Here is a 27,629-nt window from a genome sequence, read left to right as displayed (position 1 = left end):
TTGAAATGTTTTATTCTGAAAATAAAGCCTTAATGGGCCTAAATTTTTTTAAAGGAAAAAAAAATAGATGAATGATAAAGGAAATGAATCTTGGATGTAATTAGCTTTCCTAAGAAGTTCAGAGCGCCCTTGATTGAGAACACCATCACCATTTCCAAAATCTCATTTTTTAATGTGTTCCCTCTGGTCCTGGGATTGGATTGCAGAAAGGTTTATAACTATGACATATACAGAAACCAGCCCATTTTTAGATAGGTATATCTTAACAGGTAAATATACCTACATGTTATTTAGAAATTGATTTTGTAGAAAAATCTAGTGATTTACCTTTGATTGTGGGTAGATGAATGGAAATTGGAATAACAACCTTTCATACAAGGTTGACCGTGTAGTCACGGTTTTGAGTTTTATCATCTGAAACACTGCTTAGTTTGCTGTTGATAAGAGCCACTGTGTTTTGCTTCTCAGGGAATGGGAGGGCAAACTTTTGCTGCTTCAGGAAATTCTGGATGAATGGCTCAAGGTCCAAGCCACATGGCTGTATTTGGAGCCCATTTTTAGTTCTCCGGACATTATGTCTCAAATGCCTGAGGAAAGCAGACGATTTACAACTGTGGATAAAACATGGAGAGATATAATGAAGAGTGTCACACAAGTAGGTAAAAAATCTCTGAGAATGGGATTATTTTGTTGAAGTGAAATAATTTTTGTTTCCAGAACAAACCAAAAAAGCCATTGTCTTTTTTCCCACATAGGCTTCTTTTTCAGTTATTATTTTAGAATGTCAGGAGCAAGAAACATCAAAAGGAAAATAGATATTTTGTCCTGATTACTTCTTGAGGTCCAAGTTGAATTTGCATTATTTAATGACAAGTTCTAGCAGTGGCTCCTACCAGATGCTTTGGTAGGAAGACACTATACTCAGCACGTGCTCTCCCATTTATTCTCTGACTCCCTTGTTGTGGGTTGCACCTCCAATGAAATGCACTGTGGTGGGAAAATGTCAACATGCCAGCCACTCAGTCAACAAGTTTCTCTGTGGGAAGCTAAAAAGAAAAGAGCTGCAAAGATCAATGTATCTAAAGAGCCCAATAAATACAAACAAAATGCAATCTCTAAATCAATCAATCAACACACAAATACCGTGGAGAACTTAAAATTTAAATTGAGGGAGTTTAATAAAACCCAGTAACTCTGAAAAAGGCATGATTTTTATTCAGTTCAAAAGACATTTATTTTAAATAAACAAACCTACCTGCAAAGCATGGTTTGTGCATTAGTGGAAATTAAGACTAAAATAGAAATATTAGTTACTAAATTATTCCATTAAATGAATGTAAACTTCTCCATTGGTGTTTTGATCAAATAGAAAATTGTAAGATAGGAAGAGTGTTAAACTTTTTCTACTCTAAAATGGAAATATGCATATTTTTATTATTTAAACTTTGAAAGTTGTGACTAACTCTAAATCCTGATAATACTGTATCAATGTCACCTATTTGATTTGATAGAAAAATAGTGAGTAATATTGACATGGGTCTTTTTTTAATTTAAATTTTATTGAAGTACTGTTGACTTACAATGTTGTCAATATTGTAGGCAGAGGTCTTTTTATTTAATGTTTTATTTGTTTTATGCAGTAATACTTGAAACAAAGATTTTGTATAAACCAAACTTTTCTAGAATTAATCACACTGGAATTCCATATTTAAAAGACCTACTGGTGAGGAGTCACTTTGCAATAATTTACTCATTTCTAATTTGTTTTATGAATTTAGTCTTTCCTATATTGTTTCCTTACAACAGGCAAAACCCTTACAACATGTATACATTTTTGTTTGAAAGTGTATGAAGTAGAATTTTTGGTTGCCCAACAGAGAAAAAAGGAGATGCTTGCATTCTCCTAGTTAATATAATTTTAAAAGTTAATCAAATTTCCTCTTTTGGCATTCTATCAAAAAACTCTTCAAAGTCCACATTGCTAAGGAAATTTTAGAGATAGTTCAATGCCTAGGAAAGAACAGCGAGGCTGGGACTGGTAAATAAAGGAGAAAGATTTTCAGTTCTATAAAGCTACTGAATTAAAAACATAGTAACAAAAAAAGCATTGCTTACTCTCATTCCCAAATAAACAGTTTTCTTTGGATGACACTTCCTTTACTTTTGCTACAAGGCTTGATTATCTTCCTCAACTGGCTTTACATATTCTTTTTCTCAATATGTTAGTATTCAGGACAGCTTTTGTCTGTACTCTCCAAAGCTTTGAAAATAAATGTAAATCCTTATTCTCTCAGGAAAGCTAATGAGGATGACCTGTGTAGTAGAGGCGGCTAGATTAAGTGCTTGGTACAAAGAGCATCACTCTCAGTTGTAGGGATTCCTATTAAATGTTCTTTTAGAACTATGCCAAGAGAAAAAGGCTCAGAGGTTAAAAATAGAATGTAAATGATATTGTTAATAATATAAATGGCCTGGTTGAGGTTATCTTGGTTCCTTAAGGCATAAACATTAAATAATTTTATGTTTGGGAACCTGCTCCCAAATACGCTTGGCTAAAGGCTGTTTCTCACTAGTGAATGCTCCTTTGTTGACCTTTCAGGGTAATTCCAGAATTTTCCAGTCACCTTTGGTTATTAAGATAGTTTGGCCTTGGAAGACTAAGCTGTGTCTGTTTCAGAACCTTGATCTTATGTTCTACTCTGAGCAATTCTTCTCCCCTTAGAGCAGGTAAACCCGAGGCTTCATTGGGGGTTGGGGCGGTGGGGACTGTGCTCTCATTCCCGTGCTCCTACTGGGACAGGGAAGAGGTAAAGAGAATGATAAAGGCAGGGGAAGGTGAGAAAAGTAGGAAGAGGGAGGGGCAGGGAGAGAGAATTTTCCCATGTAACTGATTCAGCTAAATTGGTTGTTATTTCTGTTGGGTGTCATTGTAAGGTGGTAACCTCCTGTCAGTGGTGCCCATGAACTGTGCCTTTACTGTTGGTCATCACAACTAGTCAAGCTTTTAGACCAGTTGTAGACAGGTGACGTCTGCAGATTAACTCAGTGTGGACAGATGAAGACCCCAACAAGCTGCAGCTTCTGAGCGACTCTTATCTTAAGCATCTCCTCTAAACGTGGTCATCCCCTGCCAGGTTTGGCTGCTTCTTCAAAATGACCTACCAACAGTGGCTTTTGCCACATTCCTCTCACAGGTTTGTCTTTCTCCCCTTGGTACAACAGTATTTCACAGGTCTATGGCCCTTAATCTCAACTTGGGTCTGTAGCAAGGTGGGCTCCATCTCTAAGTAACCTTGAGCACGTGGTCTTTGCCCCTCCTTCACCTGGTCATCACACCGTGCCACCCTCTCCCAGGGTTCTTTTCCTGCTCTGATAGCACTGAAGCAGATCAATACACTGGTGATGGTGAAGACCTTCAGGTGGAGAAGACAATAGCCTCCTCTCTTTACAGGTACTAAAACCTTCTCTAGGGACTCTCTTGGGCCCCCTTCCTAATATAGGACCAGTGAATTTCTCATCATTTGCAGTTCAAAGAAGTGAATAATCTTGCATCATGTATATTGCATGTACCCCAAACCGATTTTTGATCTGTGTTGGATGTCTTTTGTTTTTCATGCAAGACAGAAAAGGGCACTCTTGAATTTCTTCCCAAACCTTTTATTTCTGTAGTTTAACCCCATCTCAATAATTTTGAACACCATTCTCCCTGTTTCTGAGACCAAATACATAAGAATCTTTCTTTTTCTTTTCTTTTTTTTTTTACTATAGTAAATATGATCACTTGGCACTAAGCATCTCACCTCTTTCCAGTGAGCTGGAAAGCTCAAGTCTCCCAGACTCCTTAGCATTTCATTTCCCTGAAGTACATTTGATTTTAAAGATTAGGTTCACTCATTTGGGATTTGGAAGGCATACGGTGGCCACCTTCTTGCCATTTTAGCTATTTCTGCTGTCAAAGTCATAGACACTTCACTTTTTTTCTTTTTTTTAAAGATTTTTATTTTCTATTACAGTTAATTTACAGTGCTCTGTCAACTTCTGCTATACAGCAAAATGACCCAGTCATTCATACATACACATTATGTATGTACATTCTTTTTCGCACACTATCCTCCATCATGTTCCATAACAAGTGGCTAGATATAGTTCCCTGTGCTATACAGCAGGATTTCATTGTTATCTACTCCAAATGCAGTAGTTTGCATATACTAACCCCAAACTCCCAATCCATCCCACTCCCTCCCCCTCCCCCTCAGCAACCACAAGTATATTCTCCAAGTCAATGAGTTTCTTTCTTTTCTGTAGGTAGTTTCATCTGTGCCATATATTAGATTCCAGATATAAGTGAAATCATATGATATTTGTCTTTCCCTTTCTGACTTACTTCACTTAGTATGAGAGTCTATAGTTCCATCCATGTTGCTACAAATGGCATTATTATGTTCTTTTTTATGGCTGAATGGTATTCCATTGTGTATATATACCACACTTCTTAATCCATTCATCTGTCGATGGACATTGAGGTTGTTTCTATGTTTTGGCTATTGTGAATAGTGCTGCAGTGAACATGTGGGTGCATGTATCTTTTTCAATGAAAATTTTGTCTGGATATATGCCCAGGATTGGGATTGCTGGGTCGTGTGTTAATTCTATATTTAATTTTTTGAGGAACCTCCATACTGTTTTCCATAGTGGTTGTGCCAATTTACATTCCCGCCAACAGTGTAGAGGGTACCCTTTTTTCCACACCCTCTCCAGCATTTATTATTTGTTGACTTGTTAATGACGGCCATTCTGACTGAAGTGAGGAGGTACCTCATAGTAGTTTTGATTTGCATATCTCTAATAATCAGCGATGTTGAGCATTTTTTTTCATGTGCCTGTTGGCCATCAGTATACCTTTAGAAAAATGTCTATTCAGTTCTTTTGACCATTTTTTGATAGGGTTCTTGGTTTTTTTGCTGTTGTGTAAGTTGTTCATATATTTTAGAGATTACGTCCTTGTCAGTTGCATCATTTGAAACTATTTTCTCACATTCTGTAGATTTTTTTCTTTTCTTTCTTTCTTCTCTTTTTCTTTTTTTTTTTTTTTTTTTTTTTTTTTTTTTTTTTACAATTTCCTTTGCTGTGCAAAAGCTTTTAGGTTTGATTAGGTCCCATTAGTTTATTTTTGTTTTTATTTCTGTAGCCTTGGGAGTCAGACCTAAGAAAACATTTGTATGGTTGATGTCAGAGAATGTTTTGCCTATGTTCTCTTCCAGGAGTTTGATGGTGTCTTATCTCATGTTTAAGTCTTTAAGATATTTTGAGTTTATTTTTGTGCACGGTATGAGGCTGTGTTCTAGTTTCATGATTTTCATGCAGCTGTGCAGTTTTCCTAGCACCACTTGCTGAAGAGACTGTCTTTTTCCCATTTTATATTCTTGCCTCCTTTGTTGAAGATTGATTGACCATAGGTGTCTGGGTTTATTTCTGGGTTCTCTATTCTATTCCATTGGTCTGTATGTCTGTTTTAGTACCAGTACCACACTCTCTTGATGACTGTGGCTTTGTAATATTGTCTGAAGTCTGGGAGAGTTATCCCTCCTTCTTGATTTTTTTTTCCCCTCAGGATTGCTTTGGCAATTCTGAGTCTTTTATGGTTTGAAATAAATTTTGGGGTTGTTTTTTCTGTTCTGAAAAAATTATATGTTCTGTAATTTGATATGGATTGCACTGAATCTGTAGATTTCTTTGGGTAGTATGGCCATTTTAACAGTATTAATTCTTCCAATCCAGGAGCATGGAATATCTTTCCATTTCTTTGAATCCTCTTTAATTTCCTTCATTAATGTTTTATAGTTCTTAGCATGTAAGTCTTTCACCTCTTTAGTCAGGTTTATTCCTAGGTATTTAATTTTGGGGGATAAGATTTTTAAAAATATTGTATTTTTATATTCCTTTTGTAATATTTCATTGTTAGTATACATAAATGTAATTGATTTCTGAATGTTAATGTTGTATCCTGCTACTTTGCTGAATTCATTGATCAGTTTGAGTAGTTTTTGTGTGGTTATTAGGGTTTTCTAATATAGTATCATATCATCTGCATAGAGTGACAATCTTACCTTTTCTCTTCCAATTTGGATACCTTTTATTTCTTGTGTTTGTCTTATTGCTGTGGCTAGGACTTCCAATACTATGTTGAATAAAAGTGGTGAGAGTGGGCATCCTTGTCTTGTTCCAGATACATTTTTTTCTTTTCCAGCAGACTTGAATGTCTCTTGACCAGTTTTGTGGGTATTTAGAAGTGGTGTGATGGCGGTTTCCTGGTCCTCTCTCTGATCCTTGGATCACAGCCACCACAATATGTTCTTGAACACAGTGGTTCCAGTCGTGGAATCCTTTGTCCTCACTGGGGCAGAGGTAGCAGCACTCCTGGAAGATAAGTTCCCCAGTGTTCCAGCTGTCTTTCCTGGAACTCCAGCCTGGAGTGTGCACCTCTAGACCTTCCTGTGATTTTGTAATCACTTAATTCCTTGTATTAAACTTCTTTTTTGCTTATTTACCCAGACAAATTCTTCACTGATCTCTGAAAAAAGATATCACAACCTCAAAGACGGGATCTAGGATTGTTTATATGACCCAGTTGGGTTTTAGGATAGTGAAAATCTAGTTACTATTTTTAAAATGAAACCTTGGTTGTACCTGGCATGCTGCACAAAACTCACTTATTTAAATCATGGTGTCCTGGAATGAAGAGTCTATTTTACAGGCAATGCTTTGGTGGACCAAGTGGATGCTGGGATAAGTTAATACAGTACAAATTTGAAATACAAGTGATGTGCAGTTGACAGTTTTTTCTAAAGCCCTGGAGACATTAAAGAAATGGCATTATTCAGGGTGCAAATTCTCTGCTCAAAATGTAGTCAGAGGACTAAGGTGCTTCTGTGATTGCCCTCAGAGAGCCTTTTAATTCTCATAGCTACAAGCGTGACATAGCCAAAAGTTAGTTATGGATTCTGATGCAATGGGTTGCCAAATTACAGTGTAATGTAATTCACAGCCTTGCCAGATATGTTATGTGAAAGGCAATTTACTTATTTGGAAACAGCAGGATAGTGAGAACCAGGAATGGGGACATTTGGGTGGATTTGATTGACTTGAGTATGCTGATCCTCACACTGCAGAGCCTCTCTTGCCAGAAGCCTTGTCAGAATCCTAAGGAAAATCAGCAGTATGTATTGTAATGGTGCTGGTCTAGGGAGAACCTAAGTTAGATGGAGTCAACTGCGCTGATGTGAGTATACTTGCCAGAGATCTTGTTTCTATGTGCTAGTCAGGGAGATGGGGATGGTTTCAATTGCTTTTATGACCAAAACCTGTCTTCCATGATGTCCTACCTATATGAAATTGAAATGCCAGAAAATCCTTGATATAATTTAAAAAAATCAAAGACTGATCTATAAGTGTTTCTGCAAAGTATGCTCCCATCATCCAGAAGTAGAAATTACAGCCTCCTTTTCAGGGGTGGCCTAAAAAGGTATTATTGAAGGAAATCCTTCTAGTGGGCACAACTTAAATAAATGTTAGACATAAAAAGAAATAAAACCGGAGTTCCCGTCGTGGCTCAGTGGTAACAAACCCAACTAGAATCCATGAGGATGCGGGTTGAATCCCTGGCCTCGTTCAGTGGATTAAAGGATCCAGTGTTGCTGTCAGCTGCAGTATAGGTAACAGACATGGCTTGGATCCAGCATTGCTATGACTGTGGTGTAGGCTGGCAGCTACAGCTCTGATTCAACCCCTAGTTTTAGAATTTCCATATGCCATGGATGCAGCCCCCCAAAAAAAAGAAAAAAAAAAAGACAGCACTGCAAAGCAGAGTTTAGGACTTAGGGAAGGACTTGTCATCATGGACTATCCCTTACCCAACAATGCTAAGTGCCCAAGCTGCCAACAGGGGAAACTAACACAGTGCTTCTGATACAGGACCATGCCTGAAGGGACCAGGCAGTCATTTAGAAGGAATCAAATGCAGTGGACCTTTTTCAACCGAAAAGGGGTCAGTGATTTGTGATTAGTCTGTACCAGATGGATTTTCCTTTCTTATCCCAAGTTTCTGCCAACAGTGTCATTCATTGACTTACTGAATGACTTATTGTCACAGTTTCCACACAACATTGCTTCTGCCAAGGAACTCACATTACCAAGGAAATGAGGCGATTGACTGATACTCAGATGATTTACTGGTCCTCATGTGAGCATTGACCTTATAAAAAGTGGAATGTCTCATGTTGAAGACTCAGTTGTTATACCAGCAGGAAGAAAATTGTTGGTGAGTTTGGAGTGAAGTTCTAGAGGATATATCGCATATGTTCTTAAACCAGCTCCGAATAAAAAGGTTCTTCCCTAGGCAGACTACATGGGTCTGGGAAGTAAGGAGTGAAAAATGACAGTGACACTTTTGCACCAATTCCCCCAATAAAATACAACAATTTTGCTTCCCAACTTTTGGTTTTGCTAGTTGAAATATTTTAGTGTCCAGGGGAGAAATGATTCTGTATGGGACACATCAATGGTTTCATTGAACAGGAAGGTTTTTTTTGTTTGTTTGTTTGTTTGTTTGTTTGGTCTTTTTGCCATTTCTTGCGCCGCTCCCGCAGCATATGGAGGTTCCCAGGCTAGGGGTCGAATCGGAGCTGTAGCTGCCAGCCTACGCCAGAGCCACAGCAACGCGAGATCCAAGCCGCGTCTGCAACTTTCACCACAGCTCACGGCAACGCCGGATCGTTAACCCACTGAGCAAGGGCAGGGATCGAACCCGCAACCTTATGGTTCCTAGTCGGATTCGTTAACCACTGTGCCATGATGGGAACTCCAGGAAGTTCTTGATTTACTCTCTCTACCCTTTTACCTCTCCATTCTTATAACTTTCCACCTTACTTACTCTATTCGAGCCACACTGGCTTCTCTTATTTTTTTTAATCACACATGCCAAATACACTCTGCCTTAGAACCTCTGCACTGACTGGACCCTATTCCTGAAAGGCTGTACCTCTAAATATCTGAGGAGCTAATTAATGCTTTTGCTTCCTTGAAGTCTTTTTTTGAATATTACCCTTATAAAGAGGCTCACCTCAGGAGTTCTGCTGTGGTTCAGCAGAAATGAACCTGACTAGTATCCATGAGGACATGGGTTCAATCCCTGGCCTAACTCAGTGGGTTAAGGATCTGGCATTGCTGTGAGCTGTGGTGTAGGTCACAGACATGGCTTGGATTCTGCATTGCTGTGCCTGTGGCCAAGGCCGGCAGCTGCAGCTCCAATTCAACCCCTAGCCTGGGAATTCCCATGTACCACAGGTATGGCCCTAAAAAGCGAAAAAGAGTCTCACTTTTTTTTTTTTTGTCTTTTTGCCATTTCTCGGGCCACTCCCATGGCATATGGAGGTTCCCAGGCTAGGGGTCGAATCGGAGCTGTAGCCGCCAGCCTACACCAGAGCCACAGCAACTCGGGATCCGAGCCTCGTCTGCAACCTACACTACAGCTCACGGCAACGCCGGCTCCTTAACCCACTGAGCTAGGGCAGGGATTGAACCCGCAACCTCATGGTTCCTAGTCGGGTTCGTTAACCACTGCGCCACGACGGGAACTCCAAGAGGCTCACCTTGAACATCCTCTTCAGACTGGGACTTGCCTTTGCCTTTCCTGACAATCCCCATCCCTTTTCTTATTTGTAGTGTCCATCATCTTCTATCTTACCATATGATTTATGAATTATTAATCATTGTTATTTATAGTCTGTCTCCTCATGGAAGCTGGGAGCTTTGTTTTGTTCACTGTTGTGGCCCAAACACTAAGAACAGTGTCTGACATGTTAGAGGCTCTCCATAAATATTTGTGGAGTGAGTGAACGAATAATTAAATTGAGATTGATCCTTGAATTATTGCAACTTCTAAGAATTCTGAGTTTATTCTGAAAAGCCTCTCTGAAAATTCCGTTTTAGATAACTGAGTCCTATGTGCTGGATTAATCCTAGAAAAATCCTGCATCTTGAAAGACTTTCAATTCTTGGTGGAGGTCCAAGGATCTGAAAGTTGTAAGGGAACATAAACGTCGGCTCAGTGAACATTTCCTTTCTTAGCACCTAAAAGGTTTAATGAGGATCTTTCAAGTTTTCTGTCATCAAGGGATTTCTGATTAAGAAGTTTATGCTTCTGGAAGTTTACTGAACTGGCTTGAGCTTAATTCCATTAAGTGTGCTTTCTGCGAAGCATCCTGGCAGCAGTAATTAGAATGTTCTTTCTATGTACCCCAATTAAAGTTTCAGGCCCTGATATCACAGGCATTTGGTTTGGAAATGTAGATCACCCAGTACGTTGTCATTTGAGCTGATGAGAGTGGTGATACTTATGAAGCAAAAGAAGACATATCAAATTTGTAAAATTATTCCTTTAACCAAAAAATATGGCAGTTAATAATTCCTTTTCTTCTCTAGGAGATAGAAAGTAATTAAAGTGTCAAAGGAGCCGTACTTAGTTTCAAATTTCTGGAAGCTTCCTGTTATAACACCTTATTGTTCTATCTTGAGAGCATTAGCTAATAATGGTACAACAGGGAGGGTTATACATTCTTTGAGTTCTTGTCTGTCTGTCTGTCTGCGGGCTTGACTCGCCCTCATTCACTCAAGTATTCAACAAATGTGCATGGCATGCCTGCTCTGTACCAGAATTTTGTGGCAATGCTTAAAGGAACTTAAAGCCAGTTTTATTCTTTTATGATAACTACCTTACTGGAAGGATGGCAGTTTACAAAATGTTCATTTTAACTCCATTAAACTGATGGAGTGATATAAGTGCTTTATTCTATCCATTCCAGCAGAGTAATGTCTGTCTGTCTCTAGCTCTTCAAGAGGCAGTTATAGAAGGGGAAACGGAAAGGGTAGTTTCAGGTATAAATTTGAATTTGTTCCTCATAACAGCTTTGAGAGAACATTTTTTTTCTTTTTTGGTCACCCCACAACATATGGAGTTCCCAGGCCAGGGATCAGATCTGAGCTGCAGTTGCAACCTAAGCTACAGCAGCTGCAACGTCAGATCCTTAACCCACTGTGCCAGACTGAGGATCAAACCTGCGTCCCAGTGTTCCCAAGATGCCATAAATGCCCTTATACCACAATGAGAACTCCATCCCTATTTTATTTATTTTATTTTATTTTTAGGGCTGTGCCCATAGCATATGGAGGTTCCCAGGCCTAAGGGTCGAATCCGAGCTGAATATGCTAGCCTATGCCACAGCCACAGCAATGCCAGATCCAAGTCACATCTGCAACCTACACCACAGCTCATGGCAATACTGGATCTTTAACCTACTGAGTGAGGCCAGGGATCAAACCCACATCCTCATGGATACTCATAGATACGCCGAACAAATGGGAACTCCTATCCCCATTTAAAAAATAAGAAAGTAAGAGACTCAGGTTAATTAAGTGACCCAAGGTCACATGGGTAAGAAGGAGCAATGTGGGCTAGGAATCAGGTCTGTGCGTTCCTTCGTCTTATGCAGTCTCTATTTTGTTCATCTTCTCATGGGAAGGAAGTGTTCAGTTTCCATAAGGAGATGACTACTTTTCTATGTTTCTCTTAAGTCCCTATACCACGGTATAGATTATCACCTCTGTTCATTCACAACTAGCATATTTGGCTCAAAGTCATTGAGCTGATCTAGACAAATAGGTTTGACCTAAAGAATTCAATAAAAATTTTTGCTTGAATGCTAAGTGCTTCCAGAGGTATTTCTTCTTTAATTATAATGTTCAGGAAAATAAATATGAGCTGTTGTTTTAAATTATTGAATTTTTTTAGCTTTCAAATCTTAGATCCAAAATAACAAATTGCAATAAATTTTTTGGCTAAGAATGAAATAATTGTTAGTGAAAGGGATTTTTTTTTTTTTCCTAACAAAGAAAGGCGTACTTTTCCAGAAGGTGGCACTCTAAGAACATCATTTGGGTTTTTGAATTTTAGGAGTACAAGAGTATTTATTACTCCATACTTTTTGAATGCACTGAACATTTAAATTATGACCTGAGTCTCTGTTATGCTTCTTTTTATGTGTATTTTAAATGTTTATTTGAAACATAGAACTTTTAGGAAATATAATAAAATGCCTTTAAAAATTGTGCCTCTTTAAAGGTAAGTGAATCTCATCATATGTTGCATATTTCACAGGAACCTGTTTTACTGAAAAAAATGTTGTTCTTTGATTAAATTGCTGTGTTCTCAAGTTACATTGTTATAACTAAAAACCAAGCAAAAAATTCTTTCCTTTCCAGTCACATTGAAAGTATGTTAACAAAAAGTTATTCCTGCGGTAGAATAAAATTTCTGTATAAAATGATTTACAGCTGATGTTTTGGTTGACCTCTCAGTGAGTACCAAATTCACTTTGGCTAAGTGCCAAAAGTAAGTTTAATGAGTTAATCTTAAAATTCTATTTAATTTTTAACAATATTTCCTTGATGTAATTCCATGTAAATTTTCTAAAATGCCCTATAAATGTGCCAGTATGTTCTCATGAGGCTTAAAAAGTCTGGTGGTTAAAATCTCTAACGTGTTGTAACACCTCTTTCTAATACCTTTAAGTTTATTTAGTAAAGAATGTTTCTAATTTTGTCACTGAGTTTGGTATTATAAGACCTAGACTAGACCTGGATGACATCAATCATTTCAAAGAAAAAAAGTTAAAAGAATTTTATTTTAGTTCTATCTAGATTGTGTTTGAGTATGTATTTCTAAAGATGTTCATAGACCCTATGGTTACTTGCATAGGTATTTAAAGAAATCAATAAACTATTTACTTAAGATATCAGTTCTTAAGATCAGCTTTTGGTTATAATTCTTCTTTTGAATCCCACAGCATAAAAGAAAGCTTTTTAAAATACTTGATTGAGTTTGAACCACTTTAAAGCAAAGAGCTCACAGAGACACTGTTGAGTGATAGAATGCTCAGAAATTCATGCCTTAAAGGTACAAGTCTTAGTCTCTAGCGAGTTCAGGAAGACACCTTGAACTTAAGTCCTTCAGCAAGCAGTGTTATAATGCAGTTCTAAAGGTAGTTCTTTGCAGCGTAAGATCGTTATCTAAAGCTCCTTCCTCCCTGCTCTCAAAACCTTATTTCTGTCTATAGATATAAAACAGAAATTGTGTTGTTTTTTATTATTGATAATAGTAATATTCAAAATAATAATTATACCGATGACATCTTTTTAGAGTATTTTCCCTCAAAGAATAAAATACAAACATAAGTCATACTATTTTGTTTCCTCCCGTACTCCTTGAATAATTCAATTCAAATTCTCGCCTTGTCTCTCTCAGAATTCCCAACTTAGAATGAGAAATTTGTGACTAGCATCACTGAAGATCAAGTCAGCATCACTTTTACATAATTAAAGAGGCTGGTTCCGTTTAGACTGTGCGAGAACACTTTTAAAAAATATTCACTTTAAATTTTGTATAGCTTTTGTTATATTAAATTCATGTGATCTCAAATATAATATGACTATAAAGTTAATATCTAATATTTTTGAGTTGAACATCTTCTCTTATTTTTAGGATAAACATGTTCTAGCAGTTGTAACTGTTGAGAGAATGCTGGAGAGGATGAAAAAATCTAATGAACTTTTGGAACTCATTCTTAAAGGACTGAATGAATATTTGGAAAAGAAACGTCTCTTCTTCCCCAGATTCTTTTTCTTGTCTAACGATGAACTTCTTGAAATACTTTCTGAGACTAAAGATCCCACTAGGTAGGTTATATACACACCTATATAATATATAATGGCTAAGGCTATCTACTTGAATTTAATTTTCAAAATAATGCAGAACTTGAATATGATTATGTTGTTTTTTCAAGACCATTCTAAATATTAACAATAATCAGCTTAAAATAATATTGAAACCATAAGTAATATCGCTGAATATTTTGCAAATGTGATCCATCATGGAGTGGATTTCTTTTTTTTTTTTTAATTGAAGTATAGTTGATTTACAATGTTGTGTTACTTTCGGGTGTACAGCAAAACAATTCAGTTACACATATATATATTCTTTTTCAGATTTTTTTTCCCATTATTACAGGATACTGAGTGCCTGTCCTCTGGATTTCTCATTTTATCGCATGTTGCTATACAGATCTTCCAGAACACATCACTCTTTCTACATCCCGTGCAGAATAAAAGTCTCTGTCTCTTAGTGGCTTGCATTGACTCACAAAGGTGCTCCCACAGAATCTCTCCTATTCATTTCCTGTTGGTTTTCTTCTTGCTGTCTCTGCTACAGCCCTGGCAATTCTCCTATGAAAGGGGCAGCCTCCTTCCTCCATGTACTGTTATCTTTGCCTAAGATCTTCCTTATCCAAATATCTGTAAGACTTCTTTTACCTCCTCTAGATCTTTGCGGAAACCTACTCAAACATCTGCCACTCAAGACAGCCTTTCCTGGCCACTATATTTAAAGTGACCACCCCTTTCAGCACTCTCTTGCCAACTTTCCTGGTTTTCTTTGCCTTATTTTCCTTCGGGATACTTTGAATCATCTGGCTTACTCTATAGTGCACTTATTTGTTTACTGTTTGATTTCCTCTAGCAGAATATAAGCTCCTTGATGGCTAAGATTTTTGACTGATTTTTTTTCTCACAGCTGATTTCTCAGTTCCTTAGAAGAGTGTTTGGTGTATAGCAGACAAAGATATTTGTTAAACAAATTTGTTAATTTTGTCTTGTTCCTTCAAAGTAGGAGACAAGTAATCCAGATAAAAGGATAAATTTAGGTTCAGACTTCCATCTGAGTTCTTATACTCCGCCTCCCCCCCCCCCCCGCCTTTGAAAGATGAATTCAGCTGGTCATTGGTAATGTGTCAAAAATGAGGAATTTAGTCTGTTCCCTCAATAGTACAACAAATAGACTAAAGTTGGGCACCTTCAAACCAGTTGATTTCCTTAAGCCCTAAAACTAGTTCGTAACTTGCAAACAGTCTCTGAAGTTCTCAGTTTAAATGTCTACTTTTGTGCATTTGAAGATTCTTCAGATTAGTGTATTATCTGTTAGGCAAAATTGATTTGATCCTTAGTTAACTTTAACATCTTTCAATTCATTGCATTGGAAACAAAGCCTGATGGATTCCTCTTCTGTAGCTCTTATTAAAATTATAATTTTACAGATATTTTTGTGATTTTTCAGTTAATGATAATCTCCCACTGGAATGTATAGTCCACACAGGCAGGGATTATCTTTTTTTTTTTCCTTAGCACTTCATCTCCAGCATCTAGCAGGGGCCTCACACATAGTGCATGTTTATAAAGTTCAAATGAAGATCGGAACACAAAGAGCACTGATATTTAGGGAAGTGCTTTAATTTTGTTAGCTCTCTTAAACTTTTTTTTTTTTTTTCCTGACAGGGTGCAGCCTCACTTGAAGAAATGTTTTGAAGGAATTGCAAAGGTGGAATTTACGGAAAGTTTAGACATAACTCACATGAAGAGTAGTGAAGGAGAGGTGGTGGAACTCGTAGACACCATTTCAACAGCAAAAGCCCGAGGTCAAGTGGAGAAGTGGTTGGTTGAGTTGGAGAGAGTTATGATTAAATCTGTCCACAAGGTAGCCAGTTGTATTTATTTTTATTTCTAGTACAGATGATAGAATATGAATATATTACTGATAAATGTCCCGTTATTTAGACAGGTCGACGCATGAGTTACCAATTCAGTTGTGATAAACTGACAGCAGAGATGTGGTCTGTGATATTAATTGCATAGTGAGTCACTTGAACAGTGGGATGAAATACTATCCATTCTACAGAAAACTTGAGGTTTTAGTCATGAGTCTGTCTCATTTCCTGTGCTTTCAACATTAGACACGCTTTGGTCTACATGGTCTCTCTGCATAGTCTTTCCTTGAGAGTAAGCCTCTCTCTACAGTTCCACATCAATCTCCTTGACATGTATGTTTCTACAGTGCATCATTTTGTTCTGTGTATGTATAAAATATGTACTGAAATGTCAGAAAATCCTAAAATACTTTTTACACTTAATGGTAACTTCATATTTTCCATAGTTCTTGAAGCATTATTAACTGCATTATTTGTAATTCTTTTTTCTTTTTAAATAAATTTTATTATAGTTGGTTAAAATTTTTATTATACTTGATTTTGTGCCTATATTCTTTTTTTAAAATTATTTATTTATTTTTATTTTCCCACTGTACAGCAAGGGGATCAGGTTATCCTTACATGTATACATTACAATTACATTTTTTCCCCCACCCTTTGTTCTGTTGCAACATGAGTGTCTGGACATAGTTCTCAATGCTATTCAACAGGATCTCCTTGTAAATCTATTCTAAGTTGTGTCTGATAAGCCCAAACTCCCAATCCCTCCCACTCCCTCCCCCTCCCATCAGGCAGCCACAAGTCTCTTCTCCAAGTCCATGATTTTCTTTTCTGAGGAGATGTTCATTTGTGCTGGATATTAGATTCCTAGTTATAAGTGATATCATATGGTATTTGTCTTTGTCTTTCTGGCTCATTTCACTCAGGATGAGATTCTCTACCTCCATCCATGTTGCTGCAAATGGCATTATGTCATTCTTTTTTATGGCTGAGTAGTAGTCCATTGTGTATATAGACCACCTGTTCCGAATCCAATCATCTGTCGATGGACATTTGGGTTGTTTCCATGTCCTGGCTATTGTGAATAGTGCTGCAATGAACATGCAGGTGCACGTGTCTCTTTTAAGTAGAGATTTGTCCGGATAGATGCCCAAGAGTGGGATTGCGGGGTCATATGGAAGTTCTATGGATAGATTTCTAAGGTATCTCCAAACTGTTCTCCATCGTGGCTGTACCAGTTGACATTCCCACCAGCAGTGCAGGAGGGTTTCCTTTTCTCCACACCCCCTCCAGCACTTGTTATTTGTGGACTTATTAATGATGGCCATTCTGACTGGTGTGAGGTGGTATCTCATGGTAGTTTTGATTTGCATTTCTCTTATACCCAGCGATGTTGAGCATTTTTTAATGTGTTTGTTGGCCATCTGTATATCTTCTTTGGAGAAATGTCTATTCAGGTCTTTTGCCCATTTTTCCATTGATTGGTTGGCTTTTTTGCTGTTGGGTTGTATAAGTTGTTTATCATTCTAGAGATAAGCCCTTGCATTTGAAAACTGTTTTCTCCATTCTGAGAGTTGTCTTTTTGTTTCTTTTGGGTTTCCTTTGCTGTGCCAAAGCTTTTCAGTTGGATTGAGGTCCCATGGGTTTATTTTTGCTCTAATTCTATTGCTTGGGAGACTGACCTGAGGAAAATATTCATGATGTGATGTTTGAGAGTGTTTGCCTATGTTTTCTTCTAGGAATTATTTGATGGTGTCCTGTCGTATATTTAAGTCTTTCAGCCATTTGGAGTTTATTGTGTGCATGGTGTGAGGGTGTGTTCTCGTTTCTTGCTTTGCATAGCAGCTGTCCAGGTTTCCCAGCAATGCTTGCTGAATAGACTTTCTTTTTCCCATTTGATGTTCTTGCCTCTCTTGTCAAAGATGAATTGACCATAGGTGTCAGGGTTTATTTCCGATTCTCTATTCTGTTCCATGGGTCTGTGTGTCTGTTTTGATACCAGTACCACACTGTTTGATGACTGTGGCTTTGTAGTATTTCTTGAAGTCTGGGAGAGTTATGCCTCCTGCTGGTTTTTTGTTTCTCAGGATTGCTTGGGCGATGCTGGTCTTTTGTGGTTCCATATAATGCTTGGATTGTTTGTTCTAGTTCTGTGAAACTGTCCTGGGTACTTTGATAGGGATTGCATTGAAGCTGTAGATTGCTTTGGGTAGTATGGCCATTTTTCCAATATTGATTTTTCCAATCCAGGAGCATGGAATATCTTTCCATTTCTTTCCATCTTCTTTGATTTCTTTGATGAAAGTTTTATAGTTCTCGGCATATAGATCCTTTCCCTCCTTGGTCAGGTGTATTCCGAGGTATTTGATTTGTGAGGTGCAATTTTAAAAGGTATTATATTTTTGTATTCCTTTTCTAATATTTCATTGCTGTATACAGAAATGCAACTGACTTCTGAATGTTAATCTTCTATCCTGCTACTTTGCTGAATTTATGAATCAGTTCAAGTAGTTTTGGGGTTGTCCTTAGGTTTTCTATGTGTAGTATCATGTCATCTGCATACAGTGACAGTTTTCTCTCTTCTCTTCCTATATGGATGCCTTTGATTTCTTTTGTTTGTCTAATTGCTGTGGCTAGGACTTCCAAAACGATGTTGAAGAGCAGTGGTGAGAGTGGGCATCCCTGTCTTGTTCCAGATTTGAGTGAGAAGGCATTCAGTTTTTCCCCATTGAGTATTATATTTGCTGTGGGTTTATCCTAAATGGCTTTGATTATATTCAGGAATGTTCCCTCTATACCCACGTTGGCTAGGGTCTTGATCATGAATGGATGTTGGACTTTGTCAAATGCTTTTCTGCGTCTATTGAGATGATCACTGATTTTGACTTTTTTTTTGTTAATGTGGTGTATGATGCTGATTGATTTGCGTATGTTGAACCATCCTTGTGAACCTGTGAACCCAACCTGGTCATGGTGTATAATTTTTTTGGTATGTTGTTGGATTCGGTGGGGCTAAGATTGTTGAGAATTTTTACATCTATATTCATGAATGATATTGGGCGATAGTTTTCTTTTTTGGTGGTATCTCTGTCTGGTTTTGGAATGAGGGTGATGGTGGCATCATAGAATGTCTTTGGGAGTATTCCTTCTTCTTCAACCTTTTGAAAGAGTTTAAGGAGGATGGGCACCAGTTCCTCTTTATATGTTTGATAGAGTTTGCCTGTGAAGCCATCTGGTCCTGGACTTTTACTTGTAGGGAGTGATTTTATGACCTCTTCAATTTCATTTCTAGTGATGGGTCTGTTCAGTTGGTCTGTTTCTTCTTGATTCAGTTTTGGCAGGCTGTAAGATTCTAGAAAATTGTCCATTTCTTCCAGATTGTCAAACTTGTTGCCATATAGTTTGTTCATAGTCTTCTCTTATGGTTTTTGTATTTCTGCTGTATCCCGTTGTGATTTCTCCTTTTTCATTTATAATTTTGGTTATTTGGGTTCCTTTCTCTCCTCTTTGAGTGAGTCTGGCCAGGGGTTTTGTCAATTTTGTTTACCTTTTTGAAAGAACCAGCTCTTGGTTTTCTTAATTTCTCTATTGTTTTTTGAGTCTCTATTTTATTGATTTCTTCTTTGATCTTTCATTTCCTTCCTTCTGCTGACTTTAGGCCTTTTTGTTCTTCTTTTTCTAATTCATTTAGGTGGAGGGTTAAGTTGTCCATTTGGGATCTTTCTTCTTTTTTGAGAAAGGCCTGTATTGCAATAAATTTCCCTGTGAGCACTGCTTTCGCAGCATCCCATAGATTTTGAGAGGTTGTGTCTTCATTATCATTTGTTTCAAGGTAATTTTTAATTTCCTTCTTGATTTCCTCATTGACCCATTTGTTTTTTAGTAGCATGTTATTTAGTCTCCATGTAGTAGGTTTTTTCTCTTTCCTTTTCCCATGGTTGATTTCTAATTTCATGGCATTGTGGTCAGAGAAGATACTTGAGATAATTTCTATGCTCCTAAATTTATTGAGATTCGCTTTGTGTCCCAATATGTGGTCGATTCTTGAGAATGTTCCATGAGCATTTGAGAAGAATGTGTCTTCTGCTTTTTTTGGATGTAGTGTCCTGAAGATATCAATGAAGTCTAACTTTTCTATTGTTTCTTTTAGGATCTCTGTTGCTTTATTGGTTTTCTGTCTAGAGGATCTGTCCATTGATGTGAGGGGGGTATTAAGGTCTCCTACTATGATTGTATTCTCATCAATATCTCCCTTTATGTCTGTTCATATTTGTTGTATGTATCTGGGTGCTCCTGTATTTGGGGCATATATGTTGACGATAGTAACATCGTCTCCTTGGATGGATCCCTTAATCATTAAGTAGTGTCCTTCTTTGTCTTTCTTTATGTCTTTTGTTTTAAAGTCTATTTTGTCTGGTATGAGCGTTGCGACTCCCGCTTTTCTGTCATGTCTATTGGCGTGAAATATTTTTCCCCACCCTTTCACTTTCAATGTATATGTATCTTTTGTCCTAAGGTGAGTTTCTTGTAGGCAGCATATTGAAGGTTTTTGCCTTTTTATCCACTCAGCCACTCTGTGTCTTTTGATTGGGGCATTGAGTCCATTGACATTTAAGGTGATAATTGATAGATGATTATTTATTGCCATTTGAACCTCGTGTTCCAGTTGATTCTATGGTTCTCCATTCTTCCTTTCTTTCTTTCTTTTTTTTTTTTTTGGTTGGATGTTCTCCTGTTATCTGCTTGAGTGTTTTGTTTTGTTTTGTTTTCATTTTTTGCGAATGCAATATTTGGTTTTGGCTTGTGGTTGCCCTGTTTTTTAAGTATGCTAACCCCTTCCCATAATTGTGTGTTTTAGCCTGATGGTCCTGTAAGTTCAAACACTTCATTACTATGTGAAAATTAAGAAGAGAAACATACAAACAAACAAACAAAAAGGGTCTATTTACTTCCTAACATCCCTTGCCCACATTTTATGATTTTGATGACTCTTTTTTTTTTCCTTTTTAATTTTATTTTGTTTGAAGCATGTTCATGATTGAATCTGTACGCTGGCTTATTTGAGTGACTGCTCTCTGATTGTGGTTTCCTCAGTCCTAGTTCTTCCTCTTCTTTTTTTTTTCTTTTTTTCTTTTTTCTTCCCTTTCCTTCCTTTCTTTTTGGTTTAGAGAAGCCCTTTCAGTATTTCTTTTAGCCTGGGTTTTGTGTTGCTGTATTCTTTAAGTTTTTGTTTGTTGGAAAAAAAATTTATTTCCCCTTCTATTTTAAATGATATTCTTGCTGGATAGAGTATTCTAGGTTGCATATTTTTTCCTTTTAGCACTTTAAATATCTCTTGCCATTCCCTCCTGGCCTGTAGTGTTTCTGTAGAGAAGTCAGCTGATAACCTTATGGGGATTCCCTTGTAGGTAACATTCTGTTTTTCTCTTGCTGCCTTTAGGATCCTCTCTTTATCACTAACTTTTGCCATTTTTATTATGATGTGTCTTGGTGTGGGTCTGTTTGGGTTCAATTTGTTTAGGGCCCTCTGTGCTTCTTGTATCTTGAACCCAGTATCCTTTAGATTTGGGAAGTTTCCAGCGATAATTTCTTCAAATATATTTTCCATCCCCTTATCTTTTTCTACTTCTTCTGGAATACCTATAATCCATAGATTGGCCCACTTTATATTATCCCATAGGTCTCTTAGATTGCTTTCCAGTTTTTTGATTCGGTTTTCTGCCTGTTGACCTGATTGGGTGATTTCCATTATTCTATCTTCCATATCACTGATTCGTTCTTCTGCATTATTCATTCTGGTTTTTACTGCCCTTAGTTCAGTTTGCATCTCTGCAAATGAATGTTCTAGTTTTTCTTGGCTCCTCCTTATATTTTCTAGTTCCTTTCTGAGGGTATCTGCATTACTGTTCATATCTTCTCTTAATTCCTTCAGTATTTTCACTGTTTCCCTTTTGAACTCCAGGTCTGTCAGACTTCCAAGATCTGTTTCATTGTTGACTGTTGTGGGTGAGTTCTCCTGTTGGTTTGGCTGGGGGTGGTTTCTCAGCTTCTTCATCTTGCTTGTTGTTTTCTTTTTCCTGAGGGAGTTGTGCTCTCCGTGACCAGGCAGTGTTTGCCTTGTCACTGCCGTGGAATATTTCCTGAGGGCTGGCATTGTTGGTCAATCTTTTTTGAGGCAGTGTGGCTTTTCTGGAGTGTTGATGGGGCTAACAGGGTCTCTTTGAAGCAAAGGAGGGCTTCCTGAGGGCAGACAGGACTGGGAGGTCCACACCACGATGGTAGGAGATTTCACTTGGTCATGCAGAGCTTGCTCTGGTGTTTTTAGGCTGTGGGGTTCTTGCAGGGGGTTGGCGATGTTGGGCAGCTGTTCCTCAGGAGTGCAGCACCCCCTGAGGGCTGGAGCAGCTATCTGGGCCACTGCAAAGCCAGGAGACTCCTCCCCAGGGCAGCCTGACTCAGAAAGACCGTCCAAGAATTAGGCAGATCTTTTCCCGGCTCGGCCGAGCTTGTTGCAGCTTTTCTGGGCTGCAGGGGGTCCTGCCTGGAGCTGGCAGTCTTATGCAGCTGATCTGTGAGATCTTGGCACCCCCTAGGGGATTGGGCAGCTAGCTGGGCCACTGCCAACCCAAGAGGCTCCTCCACAGGGCAGCCCAACTCAGAAAGACTGTCCAAGAATTAGGCAGATCTTTTCAAGGCCTGGCTAGGCTTGATCTAGCTTTTCTGGGCTGCAGGCCTTTTCTCGGGGGCTGGTGCTGTTTGGTTCTGCTCTGTGGGGGTGTAGCCCCTCCAAAGGGCAGGCAGGCCTGTGCACGGACAGCCCCTGTGGTGGTAGACTTCAGGCAATTGTTGAGGCCAACCCTCCTGGATGGCAGGCAGCCCCAGGTCCAGCGAGTGCGTAGGGGGTGGCGGGGGTGGGGGGAGGAGATGCACTGGGAAGCACAGCTTTCTGCTAGCTAGCAGGCCGGTAAACCTGCTGTGGCATGGGGAGTATTCTATGGGGACCCACCCATTCTTCCTCCCCTCCCCAGCACAGGTGCAGACCAGGCTCTTCTCCCAGGTTCCCTCTGATATGGCTTTCCACTCTCCCGCCCCTAGAGTATTGCTCCCTTCCCCTGCAACAGGTTTGCTTTCTAGTCTCCCAGGCAGTCTCTGCCCCGTCAAACTTGACAGACCGGTTTCTAGACCTCCCAAGCTGTCTCCGCTCCACCCTGCCCCCCAGCCCTTTCCTGGGGACTAACCTCCAGAGCCGAGGTCTCAGTGCCCAGCCCCTACCCAGGCGTCTCAATTTTTGGTGACTATGCCCACAGTTTAGACGGTCCGTTCAGTTCTCGATCTACTTTTCAGAACTCCAACTTATTGCTACACTCTTCTCTGCATCTGGAGATTCCTCTGGTTCGTTTGATCTTTCCCCCGAGTAGGTGACTTTCCAGGGTGCAGGATCCCTTTCTCCTCCGCAGTTCCCTTTCAGGAGCACCCGTCCCACTCGGATTCACCTTCTGTCACTCTCCTCTTTTCTCTTGTTTTACCTAGTAATGTCACGAACTTCTTGCCGTTATTGGAGTTTAGGTTCTTCTGCCAGCGATTGGTTGCTGTTCTGTGTGAGTCATTTATCCTGTAGATGTGGTTTTTTTTGTTGTGTTTGTGGGAGAGGGCGAGTGTGTCCCCCTACTCTTCCGCCATCTTGTCTCCTCCTTGTAATTATTTTTGTTAGTAGAGAACCTCAAGTCATGGAAACAAATAGTGATTAATGGAGCAGTTAGTCTTTTTTTTTTTTTTTTTTACTATAATGTGGACTTTTAAGTTCTTTATCAAGAATAAAAATCATGATTGATCAGGGACACATGAGGGGAAGAATAAGAAGGAAAAATGGCATCAGATCCTAATCAATAACAGTTTTTATTTTTCAGATTCTCTCACACATTACTGAAGAAAATCATTGGAATCTAGGTGTTTAATGTACATAATGTGTCTTAACACTGCTTTCTCTTCTTAAAAATAGTTTTGATATCTATCTACATTATATTTTTTCCTATTGACATAAAATCTTTTGGACAGTTTCCCATTTCTCCCTATTATGGATTAAATGTGAACACCCTTATGCATAAAGGTAGTTTCTTTGATTGTTTATTTGTTTTCTTATGATAACTTCTCATGTGTAGGACCACTGGGCCAAAGGAGATGTGCTTTCATAGGCCTTGATAAGTATTGAAAATGGCGTTCTCATTCATGTAGCTGTTAGTATATAAAAGAATTACGCTTTGACCACTACTTGGCAGCATTCAATTGGGTTATATGGTTTGTTAATTGATGTTTACAGTAATAACTCATTATTTTAGACCTATATGATATGATTTCAACAGTTCCTTTTTTTGAAAGTACTTAGAGAAAATATTTTGGTTATCCTTTCAGAGCACTAAGATGGGATGACAAGAGTGTAGGAAATATCTCCCTCAAATGTTTATGTGTAAGCTTGTGTTGGTGGGAAATTCAAGGAAATGCAATATAAACTACTCAAACAGGAGACATGTGTGTCACTGTGCAGTGCTATATGTATTTGCATACTTGAAAGACATGCCTAAATTAAGTAGATTTTATGTCATTTGTAAATAATTAAAAAATCATGTTCTTGGCCCCTTTGTCCCTTTGTCTTGCTTGATTACCATGAGTTTAATGTAGCTTGCAACCTCCCAAATATACACATATATATGGGATGGATAGTTATAATAATATATTTTACATATGATATTGTAGAACTTTATGCAATCATATTTCTCCTCATTCCACTATATAGAAATTTGTGATTCAGATGCTAATGACTTCCTCTTGCTCTCTCCACAGTGTCCTTCTAAAATACATATTCATTCCATCCTTGGCATTTCTCTACTATACCTTCTATTCTTTCTCCCAGCTCTCAGTTCCTTTTCACCTGCCCTTTCTGTGGCTTATCCTGGCCTTTTACATTTTCTTTATTATGAATAGTCAACACTGACCTTCATCTCTGTTCAGCTCCATAGATATCTAACTAAACTAGAAATCCAGAAATGTTCACCTGTCCTTAAGTATTTCTCAGAAAAATATAATTTAGACAATATTTTCTGAAAGTCAAACATTAAGATGGTTATCCCCTCACAGACGATGTTGCTGTTTTTGGTTGACTATAATAGATTAGAATGTTTCCCACTGATATAAACAGTGGATTTATGAATCCACTGAAAACATGTACACACCTTCTTCCTGCATTACAGCTCTCAGCTCTCTGTGAATGCATATATTCATCATGATCATCATAGCCTTAGGCATCAAACTACAGGATTGAGAGGGAGTGAGGTCTGGAGATATAGGAGAAACTTCAGAGGAATTATGTGGTTTGTTGAGTACACCTGTACATATATGCACAGGGCTGAGTGGGGATCCAAGTTCAAAGAAAATTACTCATAAATAATTTTGATAGATCTTATTTTAGAATTATTTGAACTTACATTTTACAATAAAATTGCTTGTTCTTGTTCAGTTTAAATGTATCTAGGACATCTCTGACTACAACTGGTCAAAGAAATATTTTATGTAATGTGGTTCACAAAAATAGATTGTGCATCAACAAAATAAAATGTTATGTAGTATACTTGTTTTGCTCACAGGTCTATGAATATACTTTAGTCACATGTTTTGAAGCTTCATAATTGGCTAAAATGTAAGAAGTTGAGCAGTGCAAGTTAATTCATTTAAGATTTTAGCTCTTCCTTGTTTAGCTTGTCCAACTAAAGTGTGACAATGCTTACCTTTAGCATTTTCTTTTGCACTTAGGTTATCAGAGATGCAATTTTTGCCTATACACAATGTGAACGAATTAATTGGGTAAGGGATTGGCCTGGACAGACAGTTCTCTGTGTGTCCCAAATCTTTTGGACTTTAGAAGTACAAACAGCAATTTCAAAAGGACAGGAGGTAAGCTTTTTATTATGCCCAGGTTTTTTTTAGCATTTTTTCAATAGCAATTATAGCCAAAATACAATTAATCTAAAATGTAAAGGCAATACCCTCAAAAAGTCAAGGATAGCTGAGCCTCAGTCTTATTATTACATACATTTTTGTGCCTTTAAAATAGAGTGATAATAGAACAAGGAAACTTCCTAAACTCAGAAAAATTAGGAAAAAATACATAATATAATTCTCATTTATGCCTTTAGTAAAACTACTTTATGAAGACAAGGGATATTAATTGACTTATTTTGGCTATTTTTACTTTAATGTATTAATTTTTAATAAACAATATTTTGAATGATGCTTAAGTTTAAATATTCTAATATATTAGCTATGTAAATTTAATAGTATTAATTAGATTGCTGTTATTAATTAAAAACAGAAACTACCTTCAAGGAAACTTTCTGATCCTTGAGGTAGGGTTTCAAGCAGATCAACTTTCAGTTGACTGATGGAACAGTCGGAATTCAGCAATTGCCGATCTTATTTAAAACCATGAGTTTTTAATGTATTTTTGACATGGAGTTTTGTATTATTATTCTTAAGATATTGTTGAACCCTGGTGAGTATTGGGTTTGAGAGAGACTTGCATTTTCTATAAGCAGGCAGAGCTCAAAGAGGAAGGAGCTGAGTGATAACATGCTTAGTTCACTATGACTTACCCGCCAGTTACTTCTTTCTCCTGTGGGGAAAGCATAAGAGCATAGGGGCAGGAAGTCAGGGATTTTTAGGAAAAAAATCTGTCTTTATGGAAACCATAACAAGGGGAACGAGGGTTCCCCTTATAGCAATAAGTCCTTGGGCTACTACAGGGCTTTGGCGTTCTTTCCCCATGTGCATTTTTTCTTATTTCCTCAGTAAGTCCAGAAAACTCATTTTGGCTTTTCATTTTTAAACTACTACACATCCAACCTACCACACAAAGGGGTTCCTCCATCACCAGCAAGGGTTACTGAGGGGACATGTAGCCTCCTGGAGCTCTCTCCACGGATGCCGGGCCCCCAAAACACCATGACAGTTTTTTCATTCATCACTGTGGGAAATGGAACAAAGCAGCAAATGTGAGCAATGTAGGCGTCTTGCAAATTTCTTCAGTTTAGAGGTGGTGGTTATCAAACCTCCACCTGTCTTGCAAAACCATATTTTGCTCTGGAACAGGTAAGAGTTGAAGTAGAACATTAAAGAGTAATCCGTAGCCCTTTCATGCTTCCACCTATCTGCCATGCATAATTTGAATCTCAAGGGACATGCAGTTTAGATCACTCCATTTCAGTGTGTCCTCTGCTTAAAGCTATCTGCCTACAATTCTTACCATATTGTATATAGATACAAATAGTTGTGTGTTGTGTTGGTCTTTTTTTTTTTTAACTGAGATGAGGTTATTTATTTTCTCATTTATTAGTCTGTTCCATCCATTTTTCCCCCACTCGTGTAATATAGTGCATGCATGGAACCATTCACAGAGAAAGCCAAAATGAGAACCCATGCTTTGAGTGACTGATACTCCAGGGAAACTCAGCTTCATAGACACAGGTCCTCTGAGCTATAGTTTAGTGAGGCTTAGCGAATCACTCCTTTGTTTTTGCTACCTGCTGGATTGCTCTCTTCTTCTATGGTGTTTTACGGTGCTTTATTTACATAGCTAAATTTCATGGAATGAAATGAAGCTTTGCATGTGTCCTTAAAAGTTTTTCCTCTGCTTGTGCTTACTCTTCTTCATCACCTCTTTATTACTACCCTCCATCTGCTGCCTGTGGACCTCGTTCACATTTCACATGAAATGGCCTGTTCACATCTCATGCATGTTCAGGCCATTCAAGTTCTGTGGCAGCATCAGGAGGGGCTGACCCATATTTTAGTATTCTAAAGCATTGATGATTTGAGGATATTTAATATGTGGGTTTTTCGTGGGATGATGGCATAGCTTTTAGTATTCTATGTGCTGATAACTTTTTCCTTAATTAATGTGTAGTTTGCATTTGAAGCTGATGACTTAAGTTG

At 38.1% G+C, this 27,629-nt stretch overlaps 1 protein-coding gene across 1 annotated transcript in view; it reads left to right on the top strand.

Annotated features, from left to right (window-relative positions):
- The window catches only part of DNAH7 (dynein axonemal heavy chain 7), a 275,667-nt gene that overhangs the window by 81,282 nt on the left and 166,756 nt on the right, over positions 1–27,629 (top strand). The window contains exons 18-21 of the mRNA XM_047773110.1: positions 469–655; positions 13,595–13,788; positions 15,439–15,637; positions 25,452–25,592. Coding sequence (XP_047629066.1) covers positions 469–655; positions 13,595–13,788; positions 15,439–15,637; positions 25,452–25,592 — 721 coding nt within the window. The remainder of the gene's footprint in view (positions 1–468; positions 656–13,594; positions 13,789–15,438; positions 15,638–25,451; positions 25,593–27,629) is intronic.

The sequence above is a fragment of the Phacochoerus africanus genome, chromosome 3, assembly GCF_016906955.1.
Source record: "Phacochoerus africanus isolate WHEZ1 chromosome 3, ROS_Pafr_v1, whole genome shotgun sequence".
NCBI classification, from domain to species: domain Eukaryota; kingdom Metazoa; phylum Chordata; class Mammalia; order Artiodactyla; family Suidae; genus Phacochoerus; species Phacochoerus africanus.
Note: the sequence above shows the minus strand (reverse complement) of the source record. Positions and strands in the feature narration are given on the sequence as shown.